The 19843-nt window shown below is 40.3% G+C and overlaps 1 protein-coding gene across 5 annotated transcripts; it reads left to right on the top strand.

Annotated features, from left to right (window-relative positions):
- The first annotated feature begins 1572 nt into the window (after positions 1-1572).
- max (myc associated factor X) lies at positions 1573-19796 on the top strand. Of its 5 annotated transcripts, none has more exons than XM_080048384.1 (5): positions 1573-1729; positions 2021-2047; positions 14574-14681; positions 16001-16124; positions 18311-19796. In XM_080048384.1, the coding sequence occupies exons 1-5, from the start codon at positions 1694-1696 to the stop codon at positions 18496-18498; spliced, it is 483 nt and encodes a 160-aa protein (XP_079904510.1). In that variant the 5' UTR covers positions 1573-1693; the 3' UTR covers positions 18499-19796. The 5 variants fall into 5 exon arrangements, with proteins under 5 accessions (XP_079904510.1, XP_079904508.1, XP_079904507.1 ...); XM_080048382.1 differs by having other exon boundaries at positions 14574-14729; XM_080048381.1 differs by having other exon boundaries at positions 14574-14729; positions 15986-16124.
- Positions 19797-19843: the final 47 nt, after the last annotated feature.

Below are 19843 nucleotides of genomic sequence, written 5' to 3'. Positions count from 1 at the left end.
GCATTACAAAACAGGGCACTAGCACTACAGCACCTAGGCCTCCTCAGTAGAATCCTGAAGCAGTCATTATAAGCAACCTGTAGCTTCTGTAGACTGGCCTTTTTAAACTTTGCCCATAGGGCTGCAGTGTACAGTGGAGTACAGTATGCTTCAAAAAGTTGGATTTTTACTTTTTCAGAGCACATATGGAATTTTCTTGTCAACATATTAGCTTGGGCATATAGCATGCGACACTGTCTATAAATATCATCATCATCATACATCTGATCTGTCATGTAGTGACCCAGGTATTTTGTTTTCCTACAGACTCCCAACACTTGTCCTGACAGATAGAAATCTGGAAAGCACAATTCTTTGTCCCCTTTGGTTCTGCATATCATAACAATACTTTTTTTTAGCATTGTATTGCACATCATATTTCATCCCATAATCAGAACAAATGTTCAGTATAAGTGATTGTCTAATGGATTTGTCTTGCATTACAGTTTATGAGATATATATCAATGGCACAATTTACCCCATGGTATTCTCTCCAATGGCACAACTTACACACACCGGGGGCAAGTTGTGCCACAAGACAACTTTTTTTCCGAAAGCTGTATTTCTTCAACAGTTTATTCCAGATCCAAAGTTTTTATTACCAGGGATGCACAACACCCTGAAATATATTTACATATTTGAGTTGGAGACATAACTGTCAAGGCCTCACTTTAAAATAACTTTGAGTAAAAAGTGGCTCAACTTAGGCCACTCTCCCCTATACATAAAATAAAAATAAAATGTCATGTGAAAAAAAAACCCACATATTATTCACATTATTAGTTGCTGGAACATTTCTCGTTGATGCACATTTTTGCCATTGCTCTTACATTGTTAATCGATTATCAATGTATAACAATAATTGGGTGATATAATTGTTCTGGGTCATTTAATGTAATTATAGCTGCAGTTGTATAGCATTATAGTGAAACAAATAAAATAAAGAAGAAATAAGAAGAGAATAAAGTGAAAGAAAAAGAAACAGGCTATCACTAAAATGGGTCAATTTAAGTGATAACAGAAGGTAAATCACCTGAATAGTGCATGTGTGTGTTTGTTGGCTGTAGTAAATACACTGTGTGTATGTGCATGTGCCTGTGTGTGTGCATGCGTTCCATGAGTGTATTCTTTAACATCCACGTGTCTCAGCCATGGCCCTGTTGTTTGACATACAAAACAGACTCCAAATACAATTCCCATGATGCTTCTTGGGTTAGACGCTGTGACGTCACAAGCACGCTAAATGACTCTTGGACGTTGGAGTTTTTTTTAAAACAAGCACTGCTTGCTATTTTAATTATATTTGAGCAACTCACTGTTGTTCCACTGCTCTTCAGTTGTAGAAATATATATTTTTATAAATGTATGAATTAAAAACAATTAATTTAAGTTTTGTTTTCGCGAGACACAGGACAAACTTTTCAAGCAACTACATTTCCCACAAACACCCGGGAATGTTGCGCATGCGTGGTAGGGAGCGGTAGCTATGTGTGAGAGGTGTAGTCACGTGGAGACGATAGAGTCCAACTCGGTTCTGACCAAACAGAGCGTGAGCGTTTAGCAGTCTGTTTGTCGGAGCGCCGCTCGGTGCTAAACTGATTCATGTTGTATTTTTAGCCGCCCGTCCCTTTAAACTAGACTATATTATCGAAGAATGAGTGATAACGATGATATCGAAGTCGATAGTGACGTGAGTATGCGCACTTTTAGCCATTTTAAAGATGTTATTCTGCTAGCAGGCGACTAGCGGCTCAGCTAACGCTAGCCACCAATACGCTGGCTAGTTTGCTTTTCTGTCTGATAAGTGTTTTCTAGTCGTGTCGGGATTCTTGTTAATTACTTAGCAACGCTAGCCTTTCTCGCCTCAGAGCTTTTTCACATCTATTGAATTGTTATACTTTGTCGCGACTTCAGCGGTAACAGGAAGATTTTGGTGAACAATTATGGCTACAATTGTACTTTTTGTTCTGTTTCTTTGCAGGAAGACTCACCGAGATATCACAATGTGGTGCGTAATGCTGCTTCTGGGGAGGGGGTGAAATTGTCCAATGACGAAAATATGTATCCATGTTTTTGCACAGGAACTATCCTCATATTCTGCTTATTATATGTAATTTTTATGCGGATTATTTTCAGTATTGGTAATGGTTGTACTGTGGGAAAGAGAATGTGAAAACAAGTACTGCTACAAAATGATGTGTTTAATTTCAATATGTGTGCATCGAATTTGAAGCGCATTTTTCATAATGGTGCGATTGATCTATATCATCAGTAGTGCACTGCAGGGTTTCCCCCATCCTGTGTGTGTGTACGTACGCGGCCATAGGGAGACGGTGACACGACATCTATATTTAGACCAAAGCTTTATCCTGCTACAAAGGCTTTTTATGTTGCATGTGTGTTGTTATTTCCCCCAACAGTTAATAAAAAGCGTTCTGTGCTCAGTGGCAGCCCGGTTTAAGTCGCTCCGAGTCGGTTGTTTTTTTGTTTTCCCACCGGCAATTTTTTACCTCACAACCCCCCGGGGGATTCCGCTAGTGATCGTTCGTTTTTTTCCGCTTGCGAATTATACATCTAGGTCACCTCACCGTAAAGACATATATTACTTCTCTTTTTTTGTATTCACTGCATTCGTGACGATGCAGAGAAAAAGGCAGCGAGGCTGTTGCATGTGTGGAGGAGCGGGTTATAGCCGCGCCTGCATCTCGGACCAGCTTTCGTGTCAGGAAGAGGGGGTTGCTACGGGATGTTTTCCTGTGTTGCAGGCAGCCTGTGTGATTAGAGCCATCTTCTACTTGTACAGGCCACTAAAGGGCTGGCAGCAGCTTAAATGAATGACGTATAGCTGCATCACACTCGCATAACAGCCGAGACAGAGAGATGGGGGGGGGGGACACACAATTGGTGCGCGATTTTAGTTGATGCAGGGCTGCATAAAATAAAAGACGACATCTCACCTGCAGATAACATGTCTTAAGTACACATGGGCATTAATGGAAACATTAGTGTTCAATTTGAGAGCATGCATTAGTGTTTTTCAGATAGCAAGAGAGCTTCTCTGTTGCTGGCCTCCAACAAACCTCTGGCCTCTTAAAACGTGGTTACTTTTGCACAGCCATACTAGAGACACAAACCTGATTTGAGCTCACGTTACTCTATTTGATTTGATTACAGGAGCTATAGGCATACATCTTTAAGTCCTGACAGTTAATTCCATCTCTGCATGATGTCTTCCTGTCAACCTATAGCCCCTTTTACACAGAGATTGCGGCATATTTACGGAACAACATCACTCCAATATGCCGGCTTTGCTTGCTTCTGTGTTATTTACACAGAACCAAGCAACGCCGGCCTGCTGGCGCATCAGTAGTCCCTTTTACACAGCGCTCCGGAATGAAAGAGGTGCTTGTAAACAGCGTCAGGTGTGACGTAAACATTTAGCGCCGCGCCGGTCAGCTGCTTTACAACAACAACAATGGCCGGTGAATTGAGAGCAGAAGTGCTGGAGCTTGCAGTAAGAGGGCAGTATTTTACTGTCCCCACGATGTGCCAGTTGATCTCGCTACGCGCTGAGTCCAACATCACTGGGACAGTTAACCAAACTGACTAAATCAATCCGACCGCTTCACCTCTGTGTGTGTGTGTGTGTGTGACAGGTTGGTTGTGAGCGAGTCTCTTTGTGAGGGCAGCGATCTGCCAATCAGACATACACATACACACAGTGTGTGAAGTCACGTTACTGTAGACAGAAATAAAGTGTGGATATACGCTCAGACTTAGGATAATAATAGCGGCGGCGGAATGTGTTAGCAAAACAGTAGCTCTGTGGCTAACAGCTGAGCCGGAGCCTTCAGTCAGCTGAAGCAGACAGTCTAGCGGGGCGAGCAGACTATTCCCCCGTTACTAGGTCGACCTTCAAGCTGAACAAGAGCCCTCCGCTGCGCGTCGAGCTCCTGCTTCAGCTTGTCGGTCTTTATTTCTAGCAAGTGACCCGTTCGCTATACTTTATCCCTTACTTAGCCTAGCCTAGCTTTCCATTGTACAACTTCTCCTGGGCAGAAATAGACTCATACACTCTGCAAAATGAAGCGCGGGGGTTTGGATTGAGCAACGGACCTTATGATCAGCTAGATTATACACCGTTCCTTTTATTTGGTGATTTTTACGGGACATCAGGCCGCCGTGGTTAATGTTAAACACACGTCCTTCAACTGCTAACATGGTCGCATTTTTAGAACGTAGACTATGGAACGTCAAACGCCTCCCTGTTCCGCAACAACAAGCTGGAGCATTTAAACAGAGAGGCGGAACTGATCGTGTCGGGAATCTTACTACCCCCCGAGGTAGTAAAATTCCCGGAACGATCACTCGCACCTTTCTTCCCTCGTTCCGCAACTGTCGCATTTACACAGCAGGGCGGAGGGCCGAAAGGCCGGCATATTCCCGGCTTTCACTGGCTGTGTAAAAGGGGCTTATGTAGCCTGAAGAGCTGCACATATAGAAATGAGGATGAATGATTGTTTGGTGGGGCATCTAATTCTGCTTTAACTTTGACTTGCTACAGCGTAAAACACATACATTGTTGCTCTTTTAATTTCTATAATAAAACAATGTGTTGCTCAGTCATACGTAGGGCTGGACGATATGGGCTAAAATCAATATCTCTATATTTTTGGACTATCTCGATAATATTTCAAATCTCCTCTAGAGCACATAATAAATGCTCAATTTAATTTATGTTTTGCATAACATCACACCAGTAATATGATTGAAATAGTCCCTGCAAAATGTGTGTGCACTAACAATGCATTAGGCTACAAGAAACAACATCTTATGTTCTTCAGTGCTTTCTATTGGAACAATTTGAAATGTGCAAATGGCAAATATTTTGCCCATTTTATTGATTATTCAACATCCTTCACCACTCCCATACAATGGCATCTTCTGTTAATCTGTAAACGGGGAACACTAATTATGACTCGTTACAACCACTAACTAATTGATTATTACCACTAACCAGTGTTGGGAATAACGCTGTTTAAAATAACGGCGTTAGGTAACGCTGTTCTTTTTTCAGTAACGGGTCATCTAAATAATTACTTTTTCCGTCGTTACAATGCCGTTATCTTTACTGAACGTTAAATGCGGTACGTTACTATGAATTGATTGAATAAACTGTGTAATCCGAACGCACCCCTGGCTCCATACTACACACACTGCTAGTGAGGAGACCGGTGTGTTTTAAGTTGTGTTTTATTCAGTGTGGATGACATTATAACTGTCAGTTATCACCGTCACGTCAGTCAGCCGGAGCGCCTGTTTAGTGAAGTTTTTTTTGCTTTCTCTCTCTGTTGTTTGAGCGTGCACGTTGCCGCAGTAACCACCTATCAATCCACGGTTGAAACATGCTCTCCCTGAGTTTGTTTGCATCGCCCTTGTGAGTAAGTGCATGGAGTTTCCCGATCTCTATAAATGATAATTTATGCACGTTATTAAACGGCCGTGATTCGCCGGTTGCAACAGCTGTTTAGCGTGTCATCACGAGCCGAATATTGCTATTGTTCTTTTCCTGGGATCTATATGCTGCTGTGCATGTTAAAGAAGGAAATAAACTTAGGATAAATCCTTACTCCTCCTCTCATCGTCTCATGCTTCATAGTATGACGTTTTTGGCCTTAAGTGGTGTTTTAGCCGACACCCCTGAAGTGAATCCAGTGATATTAGCAGATCAGCACGGTACATTCAGCAGTTTCCTCTAGGCTACTAGGCTACTTTTGTTGAGAACAAAATACTTGAAGTGCAGGATAAACCTCTTGCTGTCTGTTGATGTGCAATAAATATTGAAGGTGTAGCCTACAAGTAGGCCTACCTGTCTGTTCTACTCATTTCAACTGACTCACATGAAAACTGATCAAAAAAATAATTTTTTTTTGACATAGGCCTATAGCAACTTTTTTTTTTCAGTAGGCTAACGCAAATAGTTACTTTCCCTGGTAACTAGTTACTTCTATTATAAAGTAATTCAGTTACTAACTCAGTTACTTTTTGGAACAAGTAGTAAGTAACTATAACTAATTACTTTTTTAAAGTAACGTTCCCAACACTGCCACTAACCCCCTGAAGATATCAGGCCATATCACATTGAAGACACAACTGATAGGCTTATCACTTTACATGTAGAACAGGTTTGCTCTATAAGAGTAGGCTATGTTTAATTTTATTAAAAAAAAAATACAGGCACATTTATTTGACATATTAAGACTGCACCTCCGTTGGTGCTGCGCTGGCGCTGCCCATAATAAATGTGGTTGTGTGACGTCGGACCGTGAAGTCGTGGTAATCGTCCGACCCCGCTTGATCGCCTGTTTACAGCATGGACCTATTATAAAAAGGTGTACAGCGGCTGCCATTGCCGCCTTGCGTACCCCCCTCCCCCGTTTGTTCGCCTGTCATGAGAGGCCGTCTCGCCCTTTTTTTCCTCCCCCTCTTGTTGTTTTCACATAGCGGCCGATAAAGGTAAACACCAACACACATACAGCGTGCATCGCAGACAATGTGACACGAACAACAACAATGTATTTGATTGTTGCGATAGGGTCATTTTTATATATCCCGTGGAGATCGCATATATTCGATATATCTCCCAGCCCTAGTCATACGTACACGCATAGAATATAAAAACTAATGGTGGGTGCATTGAATACGTGTCAAAATCCAACTTTTGTCATACGTTAGACTTGATTACATAGCTGAAAATGTATCAGCAACAGTTAAGTAATTTAAAAGCAAAACTGGCTCAAATCCACAGGTTTATAGTCTAAAATGGGAGGTTTGGCAGCTTTTCTCGTTAAATATTGCTGTAAGTTGAATATATTTGAGTTTTCTAAACAAGATATTGGAATGTGTCACCTTGGGTTCTGGGAATCTCAAGATAGACATTGTAAAGACTAGTCAAAACAAAATGAACCGTTGTTGTATCTAGCTTTTAAACAGGGAAGAAGACAATATTAGTGTCATGCCTTCTATTTAATTTTTGCCGCAGTGGTATTATTCGCCTGCTGTTGCCTTTGGTTTTATTGTTGTTCAGACAGTGCAGTCTTTCATGTATAGAATGTGAGATGGCCATCGGTTGCCGGGAAGCGAGGGCTACCATCTCCTCCGCTGTGCACCTGGAGCAGTTATGTAATATGTTATGGTAAGGTATGAATAGAATGGAGGCAGCAGCTCAGCCGGCAGCTGGTTGAAGGTATTGGCCTTATGATGAACTGATAATGTTTGCAGTCACATAATTGGACTCTTGTTTAACTACTCAGACGGCATATAGCATGTCCCTAAGGAAGACGCTAGTTGGATTTATGAATCTAGTCTGATTTTCTTGTGATTTATATGAAGTGTAGCTCAGTTTTTTGCAATAGTTGGGAATATTTGCAAAATATATTATTTGTATTGTTCATCTATGCCGTTTGGTAGCTGATATTTAAATCAGTCCTTATGTTGGTGGATGACTTAGTAGTGAGATGATTTGATCTTGTGATCCATTTAGTCAGACCGGCCACACCTACCGGCCTCTACCCTGCAAACTAATGTTTTATTTCATGAACGTACACAAAAAACGTCACCTTTTATTTTAAAACACTTTCAAACCAAATAATTACGGTGTTTCACACAATACCATTTTTTGGAGGAACAGGTTAGATTGAAGTCTGTAAAAAAAAAATGAAATAATGTAGTACTAGTAATAATTGGAAGTAGCCAGTTTCAAAGTGTTAAGTTAAACCAACCAGGGAACTTAATGTCTATTAATACTAAGTAATTATATATTTGCCAGCTCCAGAGAGTTGTGCTTGAATACATTCTTGGATTTTAATTAACACTCAAAAGATTAATGATATTAAGTGCCTCGTCTGATGTGAGAGTCCTGTTTTGGAAAATGGAAGAACTGGATATTGGAACACACTTCATACAATACTCTTGATATCTTGACAACAGGAGCAAAGTCTGCAGTGTTGTATATTAGGAATTGGATTAGATTATGATATACTGTATGCAGTCATAGTTGGAAACAGGAAATCAGCCACTTTGTACTTAATAAACCTTGTATTAAAAACGTGCCGATGAAGATGGCTGCCACTCGCTGTCAATAGCCGCGGTGTTTGTTGTTTACTGTTAATGTAGGGAGTGGAGTATGCTGTATAATGTGAGGGGGCACGCGGTCCTGGTGGATTTGTCTCTCCTGAATGGCTCTTGTGCAACAGGCCACAGGAGCAGCTGTTACCATGGCAGCCAGACTAATCACAAGCCAGGCATTGTGAGTAATAAGCAGATAATGAAAAATTCAAGTATTTACAATTTATAATTTAAAAACAATTGGTAAAAAATATATATTTACAAAGGCCTTTCGCAGATTAGCGTGGCATGATCTGATATGGTCAAGTTGCGACATTTAACTTACACATTATTATTTTTTAGCTCTTTGTTGTGTATTCTGAATGACCTGCATTGAATTTACATTTAAAATGAACATGTTTTTCCACATTTGAAGCTAGATATTTTTTACCCCTACTGAACCAAAGAGCACGTTTTAGAAAAAATTGTCCCTTACCCAAAGTATTTTGTCGTTTTCCTCTATAGTTTAGATAATTGTAAAGTTGTTCTATATTTTCTTTCTGATTGGCAATAATAAGGTCTTAATCTATCTTGCCTTAAGCTGTAGGACCCTTATGGCGCTTTTCCACCGCATGGTATCAGCTCGACTCGACTCAACTCGCATTTTTGGCGTTTCCACCGCAATTTCATGGTACCTGGTAGCGGCTGCTTTTTTGGTATCGCCTCGCTCTAGGTTCCAAGCGAGCTGAGCCGATGCTAAAAGGTGACGTCGGCAGACGGCCGGCCACTGATTGGCCAGAGACTATTGTCTGGCCAATCAGTGGCCGGCCGTCTGCCGACGCTTCTGATTGGCCAGAGACTACCGGCTTCATTCTGTTGTTTATTCTCCCCAACTCTCTGGGACTTTTGAGTGTATTTACGCCGCGTGCAGCCTACTCTGGCTCTCTTTCATTTGATTTGCATCACAGATCCGAATTTTTTTTCCATATATTCGCTAAGCTCACCCAGTGTTGGTTGTTGGGGAAGTTACTTTTAACATACGAGAGGAGACATGTAGGGCAGCTAGCAGCTAGGCTAAATAGTAGCCAGCTGGGACAGACATGACAGCGAGCGATTACATTACAAGCCTCGGACTGAACTGATTACCTCAATAAAATATTCAGGCTGAGACACGGCTTGCATTTGAAAACACGTATCCTGAAACAAGCACTAAACAGTCAACTTTATCATGCCCGTGTTTACGTGCATAGGGATGTACGTGACGCATCCCTACAGCTGACTGTGTGGCAAAATCACACATCGGGACAACAACCATCCCTTTTAATGGCCCGTAGCAATATTCTTCTACTCCTTTTAGCAAACAGATACAAGGGGGGTATTTCTTAAACATTTTTCATCCGTGTTTTTGGCGGTTGGTTCAGTTAATAGTGCAACAACTGCTCGTAATTTCTGCTTTGCTACTTTGCTCCAGAGTAGGCTTTCAGCCCCTTACGACAACCCCGCCCACGTTCAGGAGGTACTATTTGCGGTGGAAAACGACCCGTGCTGCTACCAAACCAAGTTGAGTCGAGTTGAGTCGAGTCGAGCTACATGTGCGGTGGAAAAGCGCCATTAGTAAGCCATGTCGGACCTGGTCAAATATCTGTTTTGTCTTAGATTTTGAGTCACAAATTTCACCTAGTCCCTCCCACCAATGGTATGATCCGCTGAAGACTTGTCTTAACCCATTGATGACGTCTGCTGCGCGATGCCACATTGGCTCTCCTGCCTGATGCTGCGTCGCGCAGCATTATTACTTTATCTAATTTTCATGGCATTCCCAGCATAGAATGCACTGTCATTGGTTCAAATACACATGAGGTGGGTTTTGTTGATTTTTTTAAGACCACGTGACCACCCAAAAGTTGTGTGGTTTGCCGAAAATCATGTCAATCAAAAAAATAAAAAATAAAACAAAATAATAAAAAAAATACGCCGGCTGTGTCGGCGACAGAACAGTTAGTGGCGTTTGGTGCGCAGAATCAAGGTCTACTATAGACTACTGACGAAAATCACACAACACATTGCATCTATTTATTAACAATATTATTTTCTAATTCATCTAATTTTGACGATTTTTAGAAATATTTGTTGGTTTGTAAGCGCTAAGGGAGCATGTTTAAATAAAACCTGTGAACCTTAACTTTTAAATGTATTTTATTTCATTTTTCTATGTGCTACACAGGCTTAGATATTAAGGTTTTGGTAGACTTGACAATTCGTACTATTTTTTCAGAAAAGCCTCAGGCATTAAGGACATGCATCCTAGATTGCCATAGTCATCAATGGGTTAACATGTGTGTGTCGTCTCACTTGTGGTTACCAGGTTTTGGTTGTGTGAGTCAGATGACACCTGGTCACATGACTTGTACTTCCTTGTCTGCCTAAGGGCCATGTGTTCACTAGGGGTGTGCACGTGTACACGTGTAACCGTTTAGTAAATCATAACCGTTAAGGAAAAATCAATAAACGAAAACCGTTTTTTTTTTTTTTTTTTTTTCAAATTTCAAAGTTTTTAAATATGTTCTGGAGACACGCGTTTATTGTTTATTGTTTATTGTTTATTGTTTGTTGGATCCCCATTAGTTGTCACCATTGTGACAACTATTCTTCCTGGGGTCCCTAAAAAGCAAAACAATTCCTATACAGTTTTCCCAAAATAGGAATCACATACATAAAAAAAATCTGAAACAAGCAATTACATTTTTCTCATAAAAAAGAAGAAACTCAAATCATAGCCTACATCATACCGTGTGCATAGACACACCCGCTTACCCACATTAGATGCCTAAAGGTTCATATTGTAAGCATACAGAATACATTTGCATGCACCATACATACACACTACAAGTATACATTCAGAGGTCATTTCATTAAGAGCTGTCCCTATATATAAGTTTAAACTAAGAATTCAAAATAAGGCACTCTGCAGCTTTACAAACACTGGTTGACTGAATTTAACCTGATTTCTTTGCTCAAAACAGCTTTTTTCAATTCCCTTCTAAATCCTATTTTTTTACTCTTAAGAATGAGGCAGTACGGAAGTCTGTTCCAATATGCAATAGCTCTGTACAATACAGTTTTTTTCAGTGCATTTGTTCGAGGTCTCGGTTGTTTGAAACGACAACTTAAGGCCTGCCTGGTTTCATAATTATGTGTGATCTTGACAGGTACTAGTATGGAAAACAGGCTGCTGGGTTTACGTGAGGTACAGATGTTATTCAAATACAAAATAAGGCTGCATGCCACTCTCTCCTCAACTTTCATCCAGGAGAGTTTGTCATGCATAGCAGTTACATTATTCCTAATAGAACAGTGAAGTGCCAGTCGCGCAGCTCTATTCTGAGCAAGCTGGAGTTTAGCAAGTTCTTTTTTTGAGGTGCCAGACCATATTGCAGGGCAGTAGTCAAGGTGGGACAAGACTAATGATTGAATAACAAGCTTGATTGTTGTGTCAGTTAAAAAACCTGCATATTTTCTTATGTTTGAAATACTTTTACTCATTTTACTAACTATATTCTTTATATGTATAGACCAAGATAATGTTTCATTTATCGTAATGCCCAGCAGTGTGGCTTCTCTAACTTGTGATTTTACATCACTTATAAACTAATTGGGGAGGATAAAAGCTAGTCTGCCGAGAATCTGTCTGTCCCTCGGCGAGTGTGTGTGAGTGAGTGTGTGTATCGGCGCACACACACACACACGGGGAGTCGCCGTGCTGGGGCTCGACTCACAGCCACGGACGAGTGATGAAAGATAACCTAAAGATTAAAGTTACCCGGTTGACGTGAACTACGCTCGTAAGTAGCCCGAACTTTATAACACCTGTTCAACATGCATTTAACGTGGACATGTAGAAAGCGATAATCAGGAAACGAATGAAGCGCGATTATGACGGCGAACGTGTGTGTGTGTGTGTGTGTACCATGGACCTATTATAAGAGGTGTGTAAACGAGCGTAGTTCATGTCAATTGTGTGTTTACAGGCGAACGAACGCGTGTGTGTGTGTGCGCGCGCGCGCGCCTAAAAGACGGCGGGGGCACGAGGACAATGACGTCACGGTTAACCGTGTACACGAAAAAAAATTTGTCGTGTACACGGTTAGGCATTTTTGTAAACGTTCACACCCCTAGTGTTCACAACACATTACTATGCCGTTTGGTAGCTGATTATATTTAAATCAGGCCTTCTGTTGTTGGATGACTAGTAGCGAGATGATCGGTTGAGCTTTTCCAAGCTTTTGATTGGCTGCTGAACTTAATGTCTCAGCCTGGTGACAGTGTAGATTAGGCCAGAATCAGATGTGATTGGATGCTGTGATGGTTTGGCCTAAACACAGGTTCAACTACAGGTAGCAAACTGATCTGATCTCTCACTCTGGTTATGTGATTATGGCAGCCATCTTGTTCCCTCTTTATAGTCTAATTAGAATATGAATGTGGTTGAAATGTGAAGCCGGTTATATGTTGTAGCACGACCCTCTGTGTTAACTTTGCATAAATAAGGTTTTGCTTTTTACGACTGGACCAGTTAATTAACTTGTTTTTACCTTGTTTGATGTGGTCCAACAGCCTTATAATAAACATTTTATTTGAGTGAGGTCAAATGATTTAAGCCGTGCAATGTAGAAACCAAAGGGCAAATTGGAAAAGACAAATGTTTCGGTACAGTAAACAACCATTTAAACTTAACCTTGAATATTAAGCTGCACATGTACCTCCATCAATCTTCATTTTAGAAACCTTTTGTTGGTCAACGAGACGTTTTATTCGTTCGGTGTTGTGCTCATCCACCCACCTCTTATCCCATTTGAATGACTTTACTTAGGCCATGAATTTAAAGGGTCACTATTGAGTGCAAATGCAGAGAAGGAGGGACATGCAAATGTAATAGATGGGGCCAGTTAGTATGGGTCATTGGAGGAGGGGGCAAAAAGGCAACACCGCTTTACAAATGTTACTACTTCTAGGGATGAGATAAAACCTTTTTTTGTTTTGTTTATTATTACCATCAGGCTTTCAGAGGTTATCATGTGGTTGACTGTAGGGCTGACAGAAAATGAATAGTGACATTTTGGAGTATTGATTATATGTCTTTAAGTCTGCCAAGGCAGTTATTCCTTTGGTCCTGTTTGTCTCTTATATCCCAAAAACCCGACAGGCTAAAGTAAGATTTGGTGCACACACACAGTGAGGCCAAAGAATATGGGGTTAGTTTTTGCTGTGATTCAGATTCATGATCCAGGAATGTATTGTGTCCCACGCAAACTATTGCATCTAACTTGAATGAGAAAACGGGCACATTTTCCACGGTTCTTATCATTATATTTCATGTATTTGAAGCAAAATTTCTGAATATTATATTTTGTTTGTTGTGCTTATCGTTTGCGCTGCACAGTCCACATGCTTTGTCCTTTTTTAAGTAAAACTACATAATTTTCGTTTCGTTTTTAAATCTTGAGGATTTTCAATTAGCATTTTCTGAATATTATCGTTCAACAGACACATTTTTAAGATGAGTTTGGTTACAAGAAACATCTTTTACACCCGGTTTCTTTTTAGGTTAGTCTTCCTCAACACCCTCCAGAAACGTATAGTGATCAATCAACTAACTGTTGAAAGAATAGAATAGCTTTTGACATCTATCATGATAACTATCGACTGATATAATTATTTTTCCATATTGCCCAGCCTTTTATTTAAGCAGGATTTTTCCTTTTTTGTTGCCAAGCAGGAAACACAAAAACTTGTTACAATATTTAGGCTTGACGTTTGGCTTCAAAACTCAGATTTTTACTTTGAAACTAAATGAATGCTCTGAGGGTATCTTTTATTCGCTTTAGAGTGACAGTTTCTTTTGGTTGATATTGCAGTTGCCATTGGCTAAAGTTAAAATAATTCTGCATCCAAGAACATTTAAATTAAGGATGAGCTTTTGTTGACGTTGAACTGACATAAATTGGGCTTTGATCAGCGTCTCATATGTAGCTGGAACAGTTAATGGAAGGACAGAAGAAAATCATTTTTCCAATCGACAGGGCTTGCATTTCTCTGTCTGATATGAAAATTATCTAATTCATTTTAGGCTTTGGACTGTTGGTCGGGCCGAACAAACAATTTTTATATTTACATTTACATTTTTATAAATATAAAAAAAATTCAGCGTTTTATAATAAATTGAGCGGTTCAACAAAAAAATGATCTGCAGTTTGATCAATAAGGAACATTATTACTTTAAGCCCTTATGTCACATAGTTGATGTTCAAAATTCAGAGACTACCTTGTCAGTGCATTTCACATCTGATATTATGGATCTGTCCTACACTACCCACGCTGCACTGCTGCTGCTGCCTGGCTGAAGGCCGTGTGACTCTCTCTCGTTGCAGGCAGACAAACGGGCTCACCACAATGCTCTGGAGCGCAAACGTAGGGACCACATCAAAGACAGCTTTCACAGCCTCCGCGACTCGGTACCCGCCCTGCAGGGAGAAAAGGTTGGTAAAGCTCTGCCTGCAGGGCCCCCAGGCAATCAAATGGCTCATGTAAGAAAACATCTTTGAACTTTTGTGTTTTTAAAGGCTAAGTATGATATTTGTGTCATGTATGTTTAATGTGTATTTCTTTCTAGGGATGAGGGCATGAAGTGATTTAGATGATTTCCACTGACAATACAGAGATGCAGATGTCCTAAGTTGCTGATGTCTGTGTGTCAGAGAAGGGTAATAGTTGAGGGAGGGAGGACAGATTGGCAGCAGCAAGACAGTTATGCAGTCTAAATACTCGGACCAGCGTCAGGAAGTTATGTTGAGCAAATTTGTGTTGCTCTCATCCTGTTTTGACATCCAGAGACATAGAGAGCACTTGGAGCATGTGCAGTAACTGGGCACAGCCATTATATTTTCCCCCTTAAAAAGACAAGCTCAGGACTCTCACACAGAGTAGAGGTCTGGGGGGGAGGGGGGTTACCAGACGATGCTAGGGATGTGGAAGAAGTGTTGGGTCAAAGCTGTTCAGTGCTGAACCCCCAGCACTTCACTGCTATAACAGTGATGTTTTAGGGCCAATATGCAGGATTTACTTTCCTTTTTGTCAGGAAGCAGATAGGAATATGAGGAGGCTTTTTAGGGCTGAGTCCCAAACCTCAATAGGTTTCGGTGCAGACTGAAGTGTGTCTGTAGCATTGCGTTTTACAGAGACATCCAAAACACTAGAAGCAAGCATTAAATATCTGCTTTGATATATAATGTAGATGATAGCAGTTGAAATCCAATTTGCCAAATTATACAATATATTCAGGCTAAAAAGAAAAGTCCCATGCTACTCAGCCCTAATAAGTGCAAATCTCATTGATGCTGCTGCTGATGTTTAGTCAATGAATAGCCAAGCTAAGTACATGATAGACTTAAGAGCAGCATAGAAGCATGTAGCAAATTTAGCGATGTAGCAAATGTTTGTCAAATAATTGTCTGTTATCATTGATTATATTGTAAGTGATTTTCTTGTTTGCTGTTATCTATGTGAATACTCTTGACAGTACTGTGGGTGGTGCATGTCAGACTGAAGTGCTCGAGAATTGTGGGAGGTTAAGGGGAGGCAAACTGCACACACGCACATAGTTGTCCTAGATTTCCTTGAAGTCTACTGCAGTAGTTTCAATCAGCAATGTGTCAGTGTGTGAATAGCATCATGTCAACAGCAGTAATATTTTTTTTGTGTGCGTGTGTGTATTTATATTAAAATATCTTATGAGGTATGCTGGGCGTCATTGCTTCGTTATCTCTGCGTGTGTCACTAACAGCAGTCTGCCAAACAGGCGTCTCGAGCCCAAATCTTAGACAAAGCCACAGAGTACATCCAGTACATGAGGCGAAAAAACCACACGCACCAGCAGGACATCGACGACCTCAAGAGGCAGAACGCACTGCTGGAGCAGCAAGGTAACAGGCTCATTCTGTTCTCCAGGTTAGGGCTTTACTCTACATCAGGTTTAGACCTCATATAGAAAACCATATAAATATGAAGAAGAAACTTATTTCAGAATCAAGAAGATTGAGTGATATATTTTTTTTATTGTCTTTTTCCAGATCGCCCAGCAATAAGAGAGTTTTTATTTTTTAGAAATATTATTCCTTCTTTGTTAAGGAGAGAACACAAGAACTCGTGTTGCAATGTGAATGTGTTGAAATTTGAAGATGCCGCCTTAGACTTGGGAATTTGTCTTTGGGCACTTTTATCCAATACATTTTTCGGTCATTTTATTATAAATTTACCAATTAATCAGAAAAATAAAAAGTGTTTAACTTTAAGTCCTAATGTCATATTGTTGATGCTAAAATTCAGCGGTTACAGAGTCAGTGCTGTTCACGTTACAGAGTCAGTGCTGTTCACGTTACAGAGTCAGTGCTGTTCACGTTACAGAGTCAGTGCTGTTCACGTTACAGAGTCAGTGCTGTTCACGTTACAGAGTCAGTGCTGTTCACATTTGACAGGAAATCAAGATCTGTGCAAGTTTGGGGCAGCTGTGAGTGCGGAATCCTCTTTGCCGATAGTAGTCAGTGACGATTTTATCAAATGAAATTTGATCTTCTGCAGACTGTGAGTGGAGAGCAACAAGGGCGGCTGAGGAAATACAAATGCGTGGCCGCCATGTTTGTTTAGCTGGGATGTTGTAGCAATAAAAGAGCCCTGTGCATGAATGGTTCAATGAGACCCAATCTTAAAATCAGAGTTTGTTTCACTACAGCACCAGACAAATGGATTAGCCCCCTTTTCTTGCTTCACCCAGCATTCATCGCTCATGTTTTCTTTTTCACAGGCCTTGCTGATATTGTGAAATATTCTCCTGGGCTTTACTGTCCATACTCTAAAGTTTAAACCAAACTGCTGTTGAAATGGAGCGTACACTTCGACCACTGTCGTTTAAACAGATAATGATGATGATGATTTAATGTTTATTTAGGTTAAAACACTGAGGAGTACTGGGAGCTACAACTTACCTAGACCATTTTCTTGGTCCAAATTTCGCCTTGGAAGGAATTTTAAATAAGATAAAATGTTGTATAATTATATTATAGAATAAACTGTAAACTCCCAAATTCCTAGGGAAAATAAAAGCTAACATGACCTCAGTGGGAGCCGTAGCCTCGAGGGATATGCTGTTGTTGTGTTAAGAAAAAAAGCCTCTTTGTATCTTGGTTAAAAAAGCTGGGTTTCAATAAATGAATATTGATGGAAAACCAGATTGGCATGTCTGTAGGAAACAATGATAACAGAAATATGTTTAGTGAAAGATGATTGTGGAACGGAGGATTTTGGGTGCAGTGTCACCTGAAAGAGGCACAGCAAAATTAATCGGCACAGCATTGTTTTTGATTATGGCGAAGTGGATATGAAGAAGAAACCTCTATTGATGTTGCTTCCCACTCAGTTGATAAAGACTGACTCAAAACAGATGATGCAACACAGCCAATGTAATTGCTTCCTCATGAGATTCTTTGGTTAACTGCACTTCCTCAAGGAGGATTGTATTCTGCTCAGTCATGTTACGTGTCCCCGCCTAAACTGTCTTTCACTTATTATATTATTCTGAAATTCTGTTCATCTAGTTCTAATGTTCCTAGTTTATTTTGAATACATGTATATTTTGTGTACTACATTTTGTTATATCTATAAGTGCGTCTAAAAAATTAAAATATCATTAAAGTGAAGTATTCATATATTCTAGATTCAGTACACAAAGGGAAATAAATATATTCATTTTGATGAGTACGGCTTACTGTTCATGGAATAAAAAAATCCAGTATCTAGAAATATTAGAATATTACCTTAAAGGATTTCTAACATAGAAATGTTGACGTTCTGACAAATGTTTATTCTATAATAATTTCCCTTTGTGTAATGAATCTAGAATATATGTAAGCTTCACTTTTTGACTTCAAATATAGAAATTAATTAACTTTTTATTAGTATTCAAATGTTTTGGACCTGTGTGCATGTCCGTGCGTGATTGTGTGTTGGAGAGCCAACAAAGAAATAATTTCATTGTCCAGACAGTGCAACTGCTTGTTTACTTCACATATGCTAATAGCTCCTCTCTGTCCATGTCCCCTTGTTGTGTGTGCAGTGCGCGCTCTTGAGAAGGTGAAGGGCTCCACCACGCTGCAGGCCAGCTACTCGTCGTCCGACAGCAGCCTGTACACCAACCCCAAAGGCAGCGCCGTGTCCGCCTTCGACGGAGGCTCCGACTCCAGCTCTGAGTCTGAACAAGAGGAGCCGCCCAACAGGAAGAAGCTGCGTGTGGAGGCCAGCTAGAGAGAGAGGGGGGCTTCACACCTCACCACGGCTGAGCTACGGGGGACACTGGAGACTCATGACCCCCTCAAACCTTCTCCACAATCGTCTCCCTCTCAACCAGGTCTCCAAGAGGAGGGAGGCAGTCGTAATGTTGGTGGAAGATGACTGCTTCAATCCACACACACAGAGAGCTTCAGGTTTTCCCCCCATCCCTAATTTTCTCTCTTTCTATGTTTTCTTTGGCTCCTTCATTGGTATATTTCCATAGCAATGTCAACAATCCAAAACCACAGAAAGAGGCAGCTTGGCTACTTAAAGGACTCGATGTGTTTTTTTGTACCCTCAATTATAAGCCCCTCCTCCTCCTCGGCGGGGGTTTTTTTTTGGGGGGGGTTGGAGGGCGCGCCAGGCGTACTCCTCCGAGCACTGCTTTATTATATATTTTCTGTTTTTTTCTTTCGTTTATTTTGTTATTCTTGATAACCTGTTTAGAATTGACACGCACATCCCCCCTTAGATAAATTGTCCTGGAGAAGTTCACCTTTTTAAAATGAAAAAATTAATAAAAGATTTGTAGCTTTTTTTCCACTAAAGAATGTGAAGACGCGTCCAAGCAAATGTTAAAGTGATACCCACCTCAGGCCCACTGGATCGCTGAGGTTTTCTGCCCTTTGTTACCACAAGATTAAAAAGAAAAAAAGATAAGACAACATGGCTCCTTTGTTGAAAAATTGATGTTTTGAAGGAGAATATTCCTAAACTTGTATCGTATTGTCCTTTTAGCTTGAAGTAGTGAATGACTTTAGGTGGCTGAATACGTTAGACATCTCGTTTTATATATTATTATAATAAAAAAAAGCATTGATTGGATGTTTTCAAGTTAATAAAGTATGTTATGCATTTTGTAGTAACCTCACGAGTCATGGGAAAATGCCAATTTGTCACATGTAGATTTCCTTAAGGGTTTGAAATAGATATTTGACTGTCCAAGGTAGCTCCCGTCTTTTTGCAGTACAAGGAAGCGAAACAAGTCCTTGTCAATGTGTTGTGCTTTACACGGTAAAAAAATCAATGTTGCTGAAATCCCCCAAGGAAAAAAAGGAAGCTTTTTGCTTGTCTAGGAAACGTGTGTGTGTATGTATATTGTTTCCATTTTATTTCCATTTAGGAGGATATTATCAGTGTAATAGGTCTTTGTTTGTCCGATTCCATTCCATGGAAATTACAAGTATGTTGTACATACTGCCAACAATTGTCTTGCAAGTTGAGGCCTACCTTTACTATGAGACTATAAAATAAACTATTTTATCCTTTAACCTGTTCACTGTGGTCATTTAACTGGGTCAGTTGATTTCATCCCCAA

The sequence above is a fragment of the Ammodytes marinus genome (assembly GCF_949987685.1).
Source record: "Ammodytes marinus genome assembly, chromosome: 19".
NCBI lineage: Eukaryota > Metazoa > Chordata > Actinopteri > Uranoscopiformes > Ammodytidae > Ammodytes > Ammodytes marinus.
This window is presented reverse-complemented; position numbering and strand designations above follow the sequence as displayed.

Excerpts from the sequence above, each read along its gene's own strand:
- max (XM_080048381.1), top strand. The coding sequence starts at position 1,694 with ATGAGTGATAACGATGATATCGAAGTCGATAGTGAC. Across the intron at positions 2,048-14,573 it reads CACCGAGATATCACAATGTG|GCAGACAAACGGGCTCACCA; the intron begins GTGCGTAATGCT and ends CTCTCGTTGCAG. Across the intron at positions 16,125-18,310 it reads CGCACTGCTGGAGCAGCAAG|TGCGCGCTCTTGAGAAGGTG; the intron begins GTAACAGGCTCA and ends TTGTGTGTGCAG.